This window comes from Strongylocentrotus purpuratus, unplaced genomic scaffold (assembly GCF_000002235.5).
Source record: "Strongylocentrotus purpuratus isolate Spur 01 unplaced genomic scaffold, Spur_5.0 spur5_scaffold_11, whole genome shotgun sequence".
Classification (NCBI taxonomy): domain Eukaryota; kingdom Metazoa; phylum Echinodermata; class Echinoidea; order Camarodonta; family Strongylocentrotidae; genus Strongylocentrotus; species Strongylocentrotus purpuratus.
Genome location: NW_022145596.1, coordinates 11,701,068 through 11,719,865, shown reverse-complemented (window position 1 = coordinate 11,719,865; position 18,798 = coordinate 11,701,068). Strand labels below are relative to the sequence as shown.

General features: G+C 35.9%; 1 protein-coding gene across 1 annotated transcript in view; it reads left to right on the top strand.

The window, feature by feature from the left end:
* Nucleotides 1-17,254, top strand: part of LOC581678 (neurobeachin) — a 29,072-nt gene extending 11,818 nt beyond the window's left edge. The window contains exons 6-20 of the mRNA XM_030981282.1: nt 575-690; nt 1,883-1,995; nt 3,235-3,375; nt 4,019-4,138; nt 4,740-4,892; nt 5,427-5,594; nt 6,170-6,259; nt 6,803-6,983; nt 7,408-7,479; nt 8,032-8,187; nt 8,949-9,122; nt 10,058-10,159; nt 10,962-11,161; nt 11,632-11,783; nt 12,908-17,254. Of these exons, the coding sequence (XP_030837142.1) occupies nt 575-690; nt 1,883-1,995; nt 3,235-3,375; nt 4,019-4,138; nt 4,740-4,892; nt 5,427-5,594; nt 6,170-6,259; nt 6,803-6,983; nt 7,408-7,479; nt 8,032-8,187; nt 8,949-9,122; nt 10,058-10,159; nt 10,962-11,161; nt 11,632-11,783; nt 12,908-12,998 (2,029 nt within the window). The 3' untranslated portion in view covers nt 12,999-17,254. The remainder of the gene's footprint in view (nt 1-574; nt 691-1,882; nt 1,996-3,234; nt 3,376-4,018; nt 4,139-4,739; nt 4,893-5,426; nt 5,595-6,169; nt 6,260-6,802; nt 6,984-7,407; nt 7,480-8,031; nt 8,188-8,948; nt 9,123-10,057; nt 10,160-10,961; nt 11,162-11,631; nt 11,784-12,907) is intronic.
* The last annotated feature ends 1,544 nt before the right edge of the window (nt 17,255-18,798 follow it).

Genomic DNA, 18,798 nt, shown 5'->3' with positions numbered 1-18,798 from the left:
GAAATGTGAATTTCCACATTGGTTAGGAGTTCCTCTAAATTGTTTTAGGCTAAGGTCAAGTAAATTTGGTCTCTGGTTCTTTGTGTGGATAGATTTTGAAAATTATTTGATATTATTCTACCCATAAAAATGCAACTGGGTCAATTTCAATATGGAGTTCTTCACTTCCCCATCCACTACAATGGCTAAAACAAAATATTGTAGATTATAAAGTCTTAGTCTGTACTGTTCATCAAAAAAGGCTTTGTTAATTGATCATCTAAATTTTCCCAAATGCTTCATCCTGTCGTGTCAGGAAATGAAAATCTTATCACAAAAAAGTAGGTGAGTAAAATAAAGGAAGTGGGTGGGACAAGAAATTTCAGACCCAATTTTACTTGCTCTAATATAAAAATGAAATGAGTGTGCAGAAATTAAGGCAAAATTCAACAATTTTCTTTTTCTCAAATATATGTAGAATGAAGAGCCTGGATACTAATATGCTAATAACGTAACCATCCAAATTTCAAAATTTTATGATTCCATTTCATCTTATTTTGTGTTTCTCTTCATCTCATAATGCATCATCTTACAGACACGTTTCCCTGGCAACCCCTCGTCAGCTGTTCAAGGCGTCCAACATGACGGCAGCCTGGCAGAGAAGAGAGATCTCCAACTTTGAGTATCTCATGTACCTCAACACCATAGCAGGTGAGAATTGCTATTCCAGATCCATTGCCTCTTTCAGTTACTCTATCTTTATATACTGACTTTATTTCCCAAATATCAGAAATGAATATGTCCCCAGGAGATCCTTCCACCATGGTTTTTAAATGAACTTGTGAGTGACAGTGAAATGATTTCAAATTCCCTCTAGATATAATGTGAATGAAACTAGAGTTTTTTTTAGCTCACCCAAGGGATTCAAAAATATTTGCCATTGTAGACAGGTAGCCCGTCTAGGCAGGTTCTTCAACACATACATGTATATGTATGTATTTTCTCCAATAGAAAGACAACATAAGTGACCAGTATAGACATTTATGTTTCATAGAGTACCGAAGCTGTGACGTCATAAAAATCTATTTTTACAATTCTCAAATTTTTCTTCATTTTCTGAAAGAGCATCAAATTTATCCAAATGTAGAAAACCAATTGAATATGTTAAGTATTGGCCGAGACATGACCATCTGAATAAAAAAAATATTTGCCATTGTAGACAGGTAGCCCGTCTAGGCAGGTTCTTCAACACATACATGTATATGTATGTATTTTCTCCAATAGAAAGACAACATAAGTGACCAGTATAGACATTTATGTTTCATAGAGTACCGAAGCTGTGACGTCATAAAAATCTATTTTTACAATTCTCAAATTTTTCTTCATTTTCTGAAAGAGCATCAAATTTATCCAAATGTAGAAAACCAATTGAATATGTTAAGTATTGGCCGAGACATGACCATCTGAATAAAAAGATTTCCTATAGGAACTCAGTGTTATTTGCTCTGGCTCATATGGGTTAGGAACCAGAGCAAATGACACTGAGCTCCTATAGGAAATCTTTTCATTCAGATGGTCATATCTCAGCCAAAACTTAACATTCAATTGGTTTTCGACATTTGGACATTATTTTTTATGCTCTTTCGGAAACATGAAGAAAAAATTGAGAAATTCTAAAAATAGATTTTTGATGACATCACACTTCACAACTCTATACCTCTCTCATTATTAGCATTGAAGATGATGAGCAAATTGCTACACTCTTTAACAAATAGATTCATGTAAATTTTGTTATTTTGTCTCTTTATTCATCATTTTACTATAAATATATATGTATATATATATTCATTTGTTGTTACTTTTATATTATTCAGTTATTTCTTGATCTCTTGTTTATATCCAGGACGTACATACAACGACCTCAACCAGTACCCCATATTTCCGTGGGTGCTGACGAACTACGAGTCTCCAGAATTAGACCTGACTTTACCAAGCAATTACAGAGATCTTTCAAAGGTAAGCATTGCATAAGAAGACAAAATCTACTGGAGCATGTCACATACACTGTATCATACCATCAATTTAAGACTGTTTTAATGGAGCAGCCATTAAAAGTGTAAACAGAGACGATAGAATACCATTCAAATGGAGTAAAACCTTATATCAAATTGACAAACTTGGAAGATCGTTCAACTTACAAAGCAGTCCAAAAGGGTAAAGCTTACCAAGGCTGTCATGAAACAATAAATATAAAATAAAAGACAAAATGGCATAATTATTATGACATTAAATCACATCGCAACTAACATACATTTTGATATACTGGTATACAGAGAAAAGACTTATTGTTTTCCCACTGTACTGCAATATGCAGTAATCTGAGATTTTATTTTGTTGACGTCATTATCAAACTGAATACTTGTTTTGACAAAGGATTCACAAAATTATGTGCACTTTTGTTATTAAAAAGAAATTGAACATATTAAGAATACATTCCTTCATATTTATGGCACAGTAAAACTTGAAAGGTTATCCTCTGTTCAAGGTTGAAAGCATCTTTATCCCATCAATACAGGATAACGAACCCGATACAGAGTTAACTCTCTCATTGCCACCACTGAGCAAAATGGCATTGAGTTATTGTGTGAAGGTACTGTCTGTAGCAGTGAAGGGGTTAAAGGGAGTGTTAATGCGTCTCTGCAGATTAGAGGAATGTTAACGTTGCCTTGTCCCATCTTGTAATGAGACAGGACAGAAATGTGTCCTTGGAGTTTGATTAATGCAGGAACCCTAGCCGGGAACATGCAGGCATCATTAGGTTAAGTGGTGGTATAATGTGATCAAATTGCTATACTGTATCTGTGCTAATTGTGTGGTGGGTTATATGGGTTTGATTTAGTAATACAGTCCAGTGCGCGAGACAGCTTTATGTGACCCTAAAGTAACAAGTGTACAATCGTGAACTAGAAGGGCATTAGCGGTGTATACTTTGACCTGCATAGTGCCTTTCTTGCCATGAAGTGATATATTTGTTTGAGTCCTAAATAACAAAATGCATGGTTGTATGGCAAAAGATGATTAACATTCTTGGAATTTCCATTACCTTAAAATGCAAATGACAGATTTATATCAATGCATGGAAAGTTGCTTACACTAATGTATTTTTATTATTTAGTAACATTATTCTCTGGACAAACAATGTTTAAAGAGTGACCACATCATTAATTTGTTCTTTGTTTGCCTTTCTGTTTTTAGCCAATGGGGGCGCTGAATCCGAGTCGTAAAGCTTTCTTCCAGGAGAGGTATGAGAACTGGGAAGATGACAAGATACCAGCATTCCACTACGGCACTCACTACTCAACGCTAGGCTTCACTCTTATGTGGCTTATGAGACTGGTAAGAAACTGGTAGATTGATAATTGGACAGAATAAAGTGAAGTTGATAGAAACACAACATATTGAAATGTTTGGGAGGAAGAGAAGGAATGATGACAAGTACCACTATTGCATCGCAGCTTTAAATACAGTCCCTATTGTTCATTCAAGATATTTGTTGAACATACATTTATTATTGTTATTATTGTTATATAACTGTATTTGAACATTTGGATAATAAAATCTCAACTCAAAAAAAAAAACTCAACTTAACTTGTCTCCTACTTTTATATGGGTTATGAGACTGGTGAGATGAAGGAATAAATGAGATAATACCATATAAAAGTAACATAACGTTAACAGAAAATTTTTACATGATGAAGGAAAGGATATAAAAAAAATCATATTAGGATGACACCCCCACCCCTCTATTACCCTAGACACCTAATCCTTTCAAATGTAACCCCTCTAACCCTCAGAAAACTACATAGGGTAGTGAAATAATGAGGGGGGGGGGGGGTAATTGTCCCACAGGGGGGGGGGGGGGAAATGGGGTACACCCTACTCGGATCGGGATAATCCTGTTTGCAATTGATACATCAAGAATATGTGTTGTGTGATAAATTTGTATGAAAAGTTGTTCTTTATTCCATGGTACTTGCAGGAGCCCTACACCACATACTTCTTGAATCTTCAAGGAGGTAAATTTGATCATGCTTCAAGAACATTCTCATCCATTGCCTCCTCGTGGAAGAACTGTCAGAGGGACACTTCAGATGTCAAGGTAAGAGACTGGCTGAGGTTGAGAAGGAGTTTGCATGTGTGTGTAAAATATAATAGTTCATCTTCCTCTCATTTTTCTTTTCTCACTTATCCTTGTCCTCTCTCATCCTCACCCCCCCCCCCCCTCTTCTTCTTCCCTCTCCTTTTCAATTTCTTTTTTCTCTCACTCCTTCCTCACTATTTCTCCTTTTATTTTGTTTTATTCTTTCATTCTTCTCTTCCTCTTCTTTTTCATCATCCCCCTCTCTTGCTCCCATTTCTCCTTTTCTTATTGCCTAATATCTTTTTTACCTACCGAATGCTCCTGTATTGTTTTGACTACCAGATACATAGTCGTTCCGGAATATAGTAATGTCTTGTCTTGTAGAAATCATGAAAAAGACAAATCACAATTGAACCACATTTTATTTTTGATAGGGAGTCTATTTTACTTTCTCCGGAAAGTCAGCTGCCAGTATGTCCTTTCATTGGTCAGTTAGAATAGTCCGAAGTTGGATATACAAGTAAACATAAATATAATTCTTCCATTTACTTGAATTTTCTTATGAAAGTGCTCATTTTTTCCATGTCTACTTTTCCCTTTCATCATTTGATCACTACAGGAATTAATTCCAGAGTTCTTCTACCTGCCTGAGATGTTCATGAACAACAATGGCTACCAGCTAGGCACTCTAGATGAAGGGACAGTCGTGGACGATGTTGTGCTGCCACCCTGGGCCAAATCACCAGAAGACTTCATCAGGATAAACAGGCTGGTAAGTGGGCAATCGGAATATTTGTTTGGACGACTTTGCTCTTGGCTTTATTTTGCCAAACATCTAAGGTTGGACTTATGGTTGTGATTGATTTGAATATAGGTCCAGTGTTGGGTAAGTTTTAAATTTGACTCGTGTATAAAAGTTACTGAAGAGCAACTGTGGCCAGAACATGTGTCAAATAATTTATCGATGACACACTGAATGTAAACCAAAATTTTGCTGTTTGATGTTTTTTTTTTCTGTTTACTTGTTTATGAACCATAACATGCACAAAGGTGCACTAAGTGGATTTTGCTATGATTTGCATAAAACCTATGGAATAGCTCAATGAGCTAGAGAAGGAACCAACCAGCTATACGGCAGTGCCAGTGCCTAAAAAGACAGACCTCCAGTCTGTGACTGCAAATATTTCTTCTGTTTCAGTTGAGAATGTGTAAGCTGTAAAGCGTGGATGTTGAAATCCTTTCCAAACATCCTTTCCAAAACATCTATTTAAAATCCATGTGTGTATTTTAATCCCTGTTATATCAGGCCCTAGAATCAGAGTTTGTGTCCTGCCAGCTCCACCAGTGGATAGATCTCATCTTTGGCTACAAGCAGAGGGGGCTCGACGCTGTACGCTCCACTAACGTCTTCTACTATCTTACCTATGAGGGCAGCATTGATCTGGAGTCCATTGATGATCTTGTCATGAGAGAGGTAATCTGAGAATCCTAATATAACAGTTGATTGTCAACTTTACTTTATTGAATGGCATGTTTTGCTGGTGGATAATATTCCATAAGGGCCAGATGTTTTGAAGGTGTTCTACAACAATTTGAAAATGAATGTTGAATAGAACACTTTTAGTAAGAACTGAGAATATTTTTTTTTCCTAACTGAAATAGGAAAGGTAATTGCGGTGTCATGTTTACACTCATTGAAGGTGTTTTGTGCTGTTAAGGGTTTAAATGGAACAAGAATAAAAGCTCAGAATCTGACAGTTGAAAGATAAATTGTATGCATACTTTTTACTAAATGGTTTGGAGTGATGATGCTATTGATACTTTAAAGCCCCACTATACTACTTGTAGCTACTTACTCCCTCTAAATAGAAAACAATGCCTAAGCAGTGGCCGTTGGTCCCCCATGATCCCCTTTTTCTTATGTTAATTGAGAGCTAAGTTGATGAGAGGGCCACCTGTCATTGACCTTGCTGGGTGGTCTAATCCCCCAAACTAGTACAGACAGGCTTTAAATAATATCAATTTTGTTTTAATTGTGTTTTCATGCAGGCTATAGAGAATCAGATCAGAAGCTTTGGTCAGACCCCTGCCCAGCTTCTCACTGAACCACATCCTCCTCGAAGTTCAGCTATGCACTTGGTAAGCTTGCTGTCAGGATTTCTAGTTTAAAAAATTAACAGTTTTCAGGTCTTTGTTATCACTTCATCATACACGCAGTCCATCCATGCCCTCTGTTCATGGGGCAGTAAGTGGCATGTAAGATTTGGAGTTGATATACAAGATGTTCAGAAGTTTTATAGTGAGTCTCTTGTAACCTACACACATAACTCAATGAATTCAACACAAGGTATGCTATTGAACAGATTCGCCCGTATGTCATGACATCCTTATGTTCATTAGTTTTTTTTAAACCTCAAATATCTGTACCAAATGTTAGAACATAGGGTTGTGAGAGCATTCTTAGAGAAGGTGTCAGAAGAAGAAATAGATTCTGTGTTCCATCACACTATGAAATAAGCTTCAACTAAACTATTTTTTGACAGTAGATAAGAGTTCTACGACATTCCTCAGATAATATTTCTGTATTATTCAGTGTGATATTTTGCTACTTTGAATCATTGGCAGTTGTTTACCAAAGTTTATCATCTCTCTTCTTATCGTCATCTTCTCTGTTCCTGTCAGTCCCCTATGATGTACACAGATCAGCTCCAACAGGAGGTCCTGATGATCATCAAGTTCCTCTCCAACTCACCCGTCATCCATGTTGCTGCTAATACCAGCCCCATGGTCCCTACACCAGCCATTATCACGGTGGCTTGTAACCAGACCTACGCAATGAACAAGTGGAACAACCAAACAGCAGGTATGTTAGTGTTGTGATAAGCTACTGAAGGGGGGGGGGGGAGGAGGAAGAGGGGTGTGGTCCTGTTGCTGCTAACACCAGCCCTATGGTCCCAACATTGGCCATTATCACAGTGGCTTGTAACCAGACCTACGCAATGAATAAGTGGAACAACCAAATATCAGGTATGTCAGTGTTGTGATAAGCTACTGATTAGGTTTATATAGTCCTTTCTTGAGCCATTATCGCAGGAGCTTGTAACCAGACCAATACCATGAACAAATGGAATGGAACATCCAAACATCAGGTAAACTGAAATGAGATGATTGTTGCAGTAATCCTTCCCTAACGTTGGAATAATGACATTTATTACCAAACATCCTCTGGAATGAGATACCCTGCAAAAGAAAAAAATTATAATTTTTTTGTGTTTGTTTGTTTTCAGGTGTTCCTGGTACTCCTGGGTACTCAATGGACGCTGGCAAGAACCTACTCATTGAGCTGGACCCGCTCGTCTGTAAGTAGCAACTACAGAGTCTTCTTAGTTTCATTTATAATAAAATTAGTTCACATTTATAATGCACCTAATACTTTGTTTCTAGGCGCATATTATTACCCCGGTCATCAGATTCTGGCTTACCCGCAACACAAATGTATGCACATTTTCCACTCCCTGGGGAGCATCGCACCTCCAATTCATAATGTTCTCCCTCTCTTACTCCACCTTGCTAAATGTCTAACACTGTCTCCTTCCTATGCCTTCTCTCCAGCTAACTGTGTCTACATATTACTTTTTTGGAGTTCTACCAATATCTAGTAGCAATACCATGCTTAATAATTGGAAATCATATGGTAAAACCGGTCACTCATAGATTTTACTTTTTTGAGGCACTTCATAATTATTTTGAAGCACAATATTACACCATGTCACAGACACTGATAACACGTAGGGCCATGCATCTCAGATTTCACATTGTTAAACAAGGCCTTTAAGTGTGTATTCTCTTGTAATGTGGCCTATTGCATTAATTCTTACAATAATTTTATTTGATTTGATTTAATCACCCAGTATCACAGACCGGGATGCACAGGAGACAGATTGTCGAGGCGATGGACTCCAACATCAAGTCTAAATCCTCATGCTACATCGCCACAGCAGACAACAAATACATCATGTCATGTGGCTTCTGGGATAAGAGCTTCAGGGTGTTTATCACAGATACATGTATGTATAGAAGGATCTAGCTTTTGATCCAAGGACACCCCCCCCCCCCCCCCCCCCCCCCCCCCCCCCCCCCCCCCCCCCCCCCCCCCCCGCACACACCCTCCCTACAACTGGCCTCTAGCCCCTGGTTTAATTAGAGCCCCACTGCACTTCTTATAGCTACTTGCTCCCTCTATATAGCAAACAATGCCTAATCGGTGCCTGTTGTTCCCCCATGATCCTCTTTTTCTTATGTTAATTGAGAGCTGATTTGATGAGATAACCACCTGTCAGTGACCTTGCAGGGAGGTCTAAACCCCTCTGGCCAAACTAGTACAGACGGGTTTTAAATCATTGTAGTATTACATGCTTACAGAAACAAATCTTTGAAACATCTCCATTTAATTCATTGTCACAGGAAAGTATTAAAGGGATGCAGGATTTTCTAAAGTTTAGATTTGTGACAATGGTAATGCAGATACATGTTCCTGCTAGAATAAGCGTTTCGATTACCATTTGAGAAAGGTCATCAATTTCTTAAACATTAGAAGTGGCATTCAAGACTCTTCAGCTGTCAATCGTTGGTAGGAATTGTATGTCTTGTTGAATTTCCCTGATGATTTGATAGTGCAAACAGTGATAGACATATCGATGCTCTGTCCTTCAGAAAGTTATATGTTAAAATGATTTGTCTGGTTTCAGTCTTCCAATTTAGTAACAGAACTATTTTCAGTTTGTTCTTAGTGTTTATCCTTATTATTACAATCTTCTTCTGAATACAGGCAAGGTCACCCAGGTGGTGTATGGTCACTGGGACATGGTGACATGTCTAGGAAGGTCAGAGTGTCCAGTCGGTGGAGACTGCTACATCGTATCAGGCTCAAGGGATGCTACTCTCCTGGTCTGGCATTGGAGTGCCAAGCAGCAGTGGGTCCTGGGGGATAACCATGTACATGGTTAGTATAGGAGCAGACCAGGGGGGTATTTCACAAAGATCCTAAGTCGCGAACTTAACTCTAAGTTGGACTTAAAAATAATGGAGAGCTATTTGTAGCCTTTAAATTAAATATTTCCCAAAGCAAAATTGAAGTTTTTAGACTTTTCAAAAATTCCACATCAAGAACATGAATTCTCCTTGATAATAGAAAATATGAATGATTTGAATCAGCCTGTATTGCCTTTTGTAATAACTTTAAAAAAATATTTTCAATGATGCTAACGGCTTTCCATAATTGTTAAGTCCTTCAGATCTTTGTGAAACACCCCCCAGTAATGGCATCTCCTGACAGAGAGGTGTATGACTGTGAAATTGATACATTTATATTATCTGCTAAGAGAATAATGTGCAGGTCAAGTGAACAGTAAGAAAATTTTGTTAGTTATCTCAAGGTATGACAGGGGGATACCTCACTACATGGAATTGTGTAAATTTAACTGATATTTATCCCACTATCTTCAAAGTCAAGTGTGAAATTCCTACCGCATTTCTCCTTCCATCCAATAATGTTAAAAATAACAATATGCTAGATGTTATAAAGTATATAATATATCCACAATACCTGGAAAGCACTTTACAGGTATATTTTTGCATTGCTGTAACTATGATTTTCGTTAAATGATCGATGTATTAGATTTTGTACAGTATCAGAGGGATAGACTACTAAAAGCTATGGAACTGATAATCGCTCCACCATTTCAAGATTTTTCTTTATTCTGTGAACACTACTTGCATACAAATTGTTTACTCTCATTTTCTTATATTCATACATGCACATGTGCATCATAGAAAGGATATGTTGTACAAGTATGTGTAATATTTTGGTAAGTTTAGAGAACTGTATGTTGTACTGACAACTGAGCTCTTCCCTCATTATATCTGTCCTTCTTGTAGGTGAGATGGCAACTCCTCGAGCCATCTTGACCGGTCATGACACAGAGGTCATCTCAGTAGCCGTCTGTACAGAGCTTGGCCTGGTGGTCAGTGGATCAAAAGGTCAGTATGATGCAAACGTCCCCTGATAGAAGGAAACATTTGTTTAAACCAGTTATTAAAACTGGATACCTTGTCCTTGTCTTTGACAGAGTTGTGATGGAATGAATTTATTTTAAATTCCATTGATCAATCGCAAATTGACTGTAGACTATTTGATAGAAAAGGAAATTGCTAGTGATATTGCCCATTTCATCTACCTGGAGCTAGAGGGGTGTAAACTTCTGTTGAATGGTACGAGTTAATGCTTTTCTTGCTCTCGACAGATAAATGTTAGGAGATCCTATTGATATTTCTTGATAGCAGACTTGACCCTTAACAAACAAGACACTGGATAAACTTGTATGTGTGATTATGTGTCAAGTTGAGTAATTAAACAAATTTCCACAAGTGATTCGATAGGAAATGAATAATTTTCCCTAACAAATGATTTGCTTTTCATCTGTACAGAATAGTTTGCTTTGTTCTGTCTGTTGTCATATGCCTTGATACCAAAAGATTGTACAACGAAGGGATCATTTTATTCAATAGTTTCTAAAGCACCCTCTCTTGCTGAAGATGCACAGTTGCTAGATGTATTACATAAGACTTAAACCAGTGAAAATGTATGAATGAGCTGACCTGGAGGGTGTTTCACAATCCTTTTTTTCAATGACAAATGACAAAAATCAGTGACAAATCTGCTGATAACCAATCAAAAGCAAGGATTTCAGTAGCTTATAATATAAACTGTCATTTGTCACTGATGACAATTTTTGTGAAACACTCCCCTGGATCACTAACATGGATCATGTTCTTTCTGCAGGTGGAGCTTGCTTGGTTCACACTGTGTCCGGTGACCTGCTTCAATCCCTGGAGCCCCCTGCTCCTTGCAAGGTCCCTCGTCTCTGCTCCATTGCGGCAGAGCAAGGGGTCATCCTGGTGACCTTTGACAAGGGAAACATCTGCTCCTTCACCCTCAATGGTCATTTCCTCAACCACACCGATGTCCAGGCAAATCTACATGTAAGATCATTCTTTTAATTGTTATTGATGATAGACAGAGCATCGCTAGACTATTTTAAATCAGGATGTCTGACCTAAATTTGCCAAAGGGTCAGCCAAAACATTTCTAAGAAGCACAAAAAAGGATCATCAAATTTTTGTGATTTGCCGTTGAGGTATTAAAATTCCATATGTGCCTACATGCCAACAGAAAACAAGAAAAAATTGATATGTTATGTATGTGTCTAATTTTTAATCGATCGCTTCTGTATTTGTAATCTTTAATTTGTACAGGGCCTCTCAGCAAAACAGTTTTAATACCGAGAGAACTAACCTGTTTCATTAAAACATCAATGAAATAATTAAATAAATGAAGGGGATGTAGCACATCTCATAGCACCCCTCCCCTCCCCCCTACATTTGTTATGCACTGGGGGAAATATTGTATAAGCAAATTATCGATGTCTTGTTACTTTATTCTTGTGATGCAGGCTGTAAAGATGAAGCCGGAGGGGGACTACTTCATCACCGGTGGTGACAACCGTGTGGTCCAGGTTTGGAGGACCCATGATCATAAACTCATGCATACATTCCCATTGTGTGATGCATCTATTCTAGCTCTAGACCTAGCTCATGAACAGAGGTAAGATCATAAGGAAGAAGTAAAGAAATACACTTAAATTGATTAAGGTAACTAAATCAGAAGGGCTGTTGTTAAAAAAAACGTGGAAGTAGGGCTTTTGTGAAACTGGGATGACACTCATGCATACATTCCCTTTGTGTGATGCATCTATTCTAGCTCTGGACCTAGCTCATGAACAGAGGTAAGATCATAAGGAACAAGTAGTCTTTGATGATAAGGGTTATACAGTCAAACCTGCTTTAGTGACTACCTGTCTACAAAGACTACCTGTCTACAAAGACCACATTTTTTGTCTCCCTTGAAAAAGGTTTCTCATTGAAACATGTACTAAAGGAACCTGTCTACAAAGACCACTTTTTGTATTTCCCTTGGGTGGTTGTTATAGACAGGTTTGACTGTATTAAAGAACACGGTTGGTTGTGATGCCCCAGTATTATTTGAGAAAATGGTTGAAATTGCTTTTATGGATTTTAAAGATGTACAATGTATTGAAACAGAGTTGTTGTTTAAATATAAATGTTATAAGCCCTGTCCAACTTTAATTATTACCAATTTCACACCACAGTTTGGGGATACTCGTTTTGGGATGTCGGATTAACGAATGTAATATGGACGTCATTCATTGAAGATGATAGAGGAGAGATAAATGTCTACACATTCATATAAGGGTTCTATCATGTAATTTCAATAATATATCATGTAAAATAGAATGTTTTTATTTTGGGGAAGTCTGCTGGAGGGATTTTAGTTAACGGTTAGTGATCACCAACCCTCCATCTATCGCTACTCCTCACCTGCAACTTGATTACACCCCTTCCCTACCCCATATTTATGATACTCTGTAATATAGTGTACTACTCTCAAAGCTCTATAATGTCCTTTGCCGAGACATTGATCTACATTTGCCACACTCAACCCAGGTGATGTAAATGGGTACCTGGCAGGAATTAATTCCTTGAAATGCTACAGTGCTGTAATGGCAGCCGTGCTTAAGCAAGGGTAATAATCGGGAGCGCCAGGAGGGTCAAATCTGACTGACATGAGCGCTATACAAGAACCCACTATTATTATGATTATTATTATTATTATTATTCTTTTGTAACTATTCTTTTTATATCACACAGAACAATCATTGCTGGCATGGCAACGGGTAGCATAGTGGCCTTTCACGTCAATTTCCAAAAGTGGCACCATGAATACAGGGAAGCATACTGATGAGGGCCTGTGGTCGCTCTTCCTTCACTCACAACCCCACAAGCAACAATTCCATCTGTCCAAACAAGTATACATGACGTGGATTAAGCCCTGTCATGATAGGAGTGTATAATGGACTATTAAACAACTGTAATACTTATATTTCAAGGTCAACAAGTAAAAGATATCAATGAATACTTCATAAGCCATATTCTAACATAAAATTAAAACAGTTGAAACTTGCATCAAGTCCTAGAGGACAGCGTGTATTAGTATGTTAAGAAAGACATACATGAAGTGCATCTATAGAAGAAATCTTCTCCAAAGCTTTTTATGAATAGGAGTTAAAGAGCTAGAAGTTTGATGCACTTTATAAAGAATCATGGATATTATATACCTACCCTTGTCACTAGGATTCAGATTCAATGCAGTTGAACGAAATAATATTAGATTCCTGAACTACATGTAATGTTTGAGCAGGGTGGCTGACATGCCTGTTATTGATAATCTGAAACCAGAAATATATCTCTCATAAGTGACGCATCGTCATGTTATCCTAGATTCATAGGATTTTTATTTTATCAAAAAAGCATTGAATATTGAGATTGTTTTTTGTCATAATGGAATGAAAAAGACCAGGAGTCATTCTAAAGTATGAACTTTCCCCATTTTTATATTCTATTTCTTAGTTTTAGCAATTCGTACCAGGATTTGTTTATCGATCGTAGCTTTATGTCATGGTGTGAAATAGCCAAAAGGCATTAACTGGAAGAGACCAAAGTGTGTGTTATTCCACAATGAAAGATGTCTTTAGTGCTAAAAGGACACTATTGACAGACTAACATTCTATGGATTCAGTCCATCTCTGTCTATTGTAAATGACATATGCAAGAAAATAGTGAGGTAGTATAATTACTATTGATTTATGAATATATCGATTAACATATATATGCAAAGGAAACCAATGTATGGTTGCCTTTAAGATCAAACAGGCATTCAATCCTGTACATTCATTTAGTAACATTATGCTCTGATTGTGTGATAATTGTACAATTACTACATTGTTGATATATAAATACAGTGTACAATTTGTATAGATACTGTATACATTTATCTTATCGTTTTCTTTTTCTTGTCATTTTATCAAAATAAAGTATACAACTGTGTTGTATAATTAACGATCGTGAAATGCATATTATTGAAATAGCTGAATTACGAAAATGAAGAAGATGCACAAGTATGGCACAACTTCTGATTATGAATGTACTCTTGTTCATGAAATGAATACTAAGTCATTATTTGTATGTTCCTACCACTGTTTACCAGCCTACTACTCTTTAGAAGTGCCCTTGTTTAGAAAATATAGGATGTTTGGTTAAGAAGAAATGTGTTTTATAATGTCAAAAGCCATAGTTGCAATAGAATTGCATAGATATTAGATATTACGTTATGAGTTTTACTGTGGTATTTAGTAAACGAAAGATCCCATTGGCTGTATGTCTTCTTAAAATACATGTAAAGCATTGAGCTTCTGCTGAATGTGATTGAAACACATGATCGGTAATTAACAGATAGGATTATTTTATTATTCTGTTTAAAGTAAACCCTACTGCTAGGAAACAGAGACTTGCAAAGAATGTATTAACATAGGACAGTCATGTACACCTGTATGTAATACAACAAAGTTTCAAAAAGTTGGCAAATTTCTTCAAATTTCCAATGTGTTCCAAATATGAACCTTCTGTAATGTTCTCTTTTGTTTTCATGAGACAATGCTACATGTTCATATCAATATATTCTTTATCAAATAAAGGAAGCATCATATCAACCTATGTCAGCTAGAATTTATTATAAATACAATGTTACTGACTGCCAAATTGTATTCAAAGGAATAGTGCAATCTTACATTCATACCAACTTAATAGAGCAGCTTCGATCCGGATATACTGTACTTGTGAAGTACTGGGGTAAACAAAATTATGGTTTGTTACTTTTAATCCTTGAATCTTTAGAAGATTTTCTCCCTCTCTTGTTTTGATATTAAGCCCATGTCTGCAAGTATCAGGTGGTCTCTGTGTTATGGCTATGGGAATAAAAGAATTCTGTAGTGTGTGGGTAATAAGGAGTTAAACAGTCATGTCATCCCTATTCCATGTGCATCAGTTTTTTTTTGCAATTAAATGTACATTCCATTTTTATTCAATAAAGGGAAAAGAAGTTCATTAACATTCTCTAAACCATTTATTTCAAATGAAAGAGGACTTTGTGAAACAACTCTAAATCACAGATGATCAAATTATATATACCCCATTCATAAGCTATCACGTTTTAGGAATGGTAGGTTTTGTGAAGTTGGTATTATTACTGAAGCCAGATATTGATCATATATATGTTTCACTTGAGAGTCACTTTTACTTATCATACAAAACTCATTCCAAACTTTACAATTTTATTGGTTTGCTATCAATTAGTTTTCAGCAATTAACGTCCTTGTGAAAATTGCAAAACCCAAATTGAACAAGTTTTCTTTCCCACTATATTAATTTTTATTTGCATATGTAATGTTTTTGTTTTTGTCGTTATTAAACCTCTCTGTAGTGATTTTGTTATTAGAGAAACCTTAAACCAGATGAGGATACCCCCATTTATGAGTCAGTTCATTTTTTTTCCATTATGAATTTTTAATTCATTTTTTCCATTTTGAATATCTTTTGTTACATGCGTAAGTGTGGTGCTGTGTTTGTTTTTAATTGAGAGCTGTAATGAATATTTTTTTGTTTTTTGTTTGCACATGTCATAAGTACGTTTACAATTGAATGTTTTCATAGTAATATGATCCGACCCTGTTGACCACAAACTGACTTCTTTTCCATTGCTTTGAGCTTACAATGCTATTAGACTGTTATATGAATTTCAATAAAACCATAAATCATCAATGGTACACACTTCAGTTATTGATTTGGTTTAGATTTAATCATCAAAAATATATAATTCAATCATAAACGTGGAACATTCACATGAATTTAAAGAGAAAGGAATAACAAATGTATGATGATTCATTATGTAGTTGCTTGCTGGTGATTTTGTTTGTTTTACAGCTGATTCTCTGCACATTCTTTATCAATTTTATGATAATTATGTTAATTAGTTTCCTTGGTTTCAGATCTTTCTGTGAGCCTGGCAGAATATTTAATGCCCTTCTATTAGGTACTGGTACTCTGTTCTGTTTTGATCTTTAATTCACACACAGTGATTGAATGTTGTATCAAATTCGGTTTGCAATGACTTGCAATGAGTGAGTACAGTTAGGTCTACCAATAGCCAGAAAGGTGTCAACTCTATGTGAAGGTAAAAGCTGGTCACATGTCACATATGATGTAACAATAAGTTTTGTCTATGTAGAAAAAGTATGTAAAAAAATGTGCATATCATAAAGTTGGTATACAAGACTAGTAAATACCTTTTCTCCAAAGACTGGTTTTATCCTGTTCATTGTTGGTGATTTATGACCAATCCTTAGTGGCCACCTGGCATTTGACATTCAAGTTGGTTAATTGTAACAATAAGAGAATTTTAAATGTAAGATTCAAAGAAAATAGTAAAGGGATATTGTCCTTGTTCAATGAATCCTTGTTGAAAATTTTGAAAAGAATTGGTCCATAGATATTAAAAACTGAGTCTGAAATAATGACTGCACTTATGTCAGCATGGTCAACTAAAGTAATTGGTGTCATTTAAGCAAATATTTTTGTTTTTAAGAATATTTTACACAGTTCATGAAATCGTAATTAATTAAAAGTGAGCTCAGATGACCTATTCTACTTTAAAATTTTGTATATGATTAGACCAGGACCATTTTGTATAAGGATGAAACTTTTTTTCAATTATTTTTTGCTCTTTGTATTCAGTAGAAATTCCAAGTCTTGCTTTGAATCGGAAAATGCACCATATATTGTGTACATGTATACGCGTAGCAATGTAAGAAATAAAAACTAGGTAGGTAGATAGATTTTGAATTACATTTTAAATATTCAAGATGACTATGAAATGGTACGATTTGCAATAATTTTTCTCTGTATGTCTCATGAGTACTGATTATATGTTTGTTGTATCGTTTATCATTTCTTTTTTTGTTGTTCTGCTCTGTATGTTTTGGGATTGTAGTTTTTAGCAGAAGTGTAGTTTGTGTTACTGTGAAGTACTTGTATATTTTGGCTATTTGTTAAACATGGGACTCCTATAGGGTATAATAAACAAATCTTATGAGATTGTAAAAATGGATGTGATGAGTTTAATTTGTGTAAAGTGTTTGTGCATTTGGGGTTTTAATTCTGATCTCTTTCTTTCTCTCTCTATCTATCTCAGTTAATTTGTAAACATAAATGTGGAAAGATCACATTATAATTGGAAGAAAAAAATTATTGAAGGTTATGCAAGTTTCATTAATGTTGTTTTCTTGCTGTCAGAAGTAAGTAGAAGAGGTGATCTCAGAGGATATGGAACATCTTCCTCCCTGAATAATTAATCATGAGTATAAATGGCTCCATGTCACCACCCTATATGCCATGTAGTGCTCTTTCATTCCGACATCTTGCTCGGACGCCATACTCTCTTGTATAATGAAAACAAGTATTGTTCAACCTAGAATGTACATGTAACTGGAGAAGATCAACTATTAATGGTGTATTCAGGCCTGATAATTACCCGATTTAAATCGGTTTCCCGCTTATATATCCCCCCCCCCCCTTTTTTTTTCCTCCTGATTTTTCCCGATTTTTCCCCTATTTTCCCCCTATTTTCCCCCTATTTATTCCAAATTTTCTTACTCAAAGGGGGGGGGGGGATGTTGTTAGATGCCATTTCCCCCCTCGAACGCCTTTTTTTTTTAGTGTATTAGAGTCTTAAGGGATGATCTTAATGGGCGAATAGTATAGGTCGATCATAACTCAGACTGAGACTTCATTTTGTGTTTTAGAGGTGCTCGGTTATACACATTTTCAAATCTCATTCGGGCCAACTATTGCGAGGTCACAGGAAAAATTTCAAGGGGTTCCCACCCTCCAAGTTAACAAAATCACCAATCAATACTACAAAATGCTCGGTTACTGTACTACCTCACAAGTTATAGAAATGTATTTTTAAGTGTCATGACTAGAATGCAAGGTTTTTATATTTCAGAGGCAAAACACCTTTCAGGCTTTCCATCAAAGAAGTTTCATGTTTGGTTTTTGGTTTTGTTATTGTTATTTTTTATTTTTATTATTTTGACTATTATTATTTTCATCATTATCATCATTATTATATTTATTATATTGTTATTATTGTTTACTATAAACAGGACTATAAAGTATTTTGGCTAAGAATGTAATGAATTTTAGAATTTGAAAAAAAATTAAGATGTTCTAGAAATTTAGTTTTGCGCCCCCTTCCGTTGATTACGACAAATGTCGCCGCCCCTGGTATTTGATTTGATTTGATTTTTATTTTATTTTTGCATTTTTCCAAATATAACATAAACTGAATAACAAAGAACATATAAATGTAAGGTATAATACAACACATACAAACAATATTTCTTCATGTCAAAATGTTTTGTTTTTTTAATATTTTTTTTACATATGTACATAAATTATAACAACGAAACTTAATATTTCCATAACATATCATAAATTTAAAGTATTATCCGAACTTCAAACCCCCCCCCCTTTGGTATTTTTATGTATGTAAACCCCCCTAAAAAAACCTAAACCCCCCCCCCCTTTTTTTTTTTTTTGGCTTATACACTCGAGAAAATTTGTGCAAGTACTACTGATGAAGTACC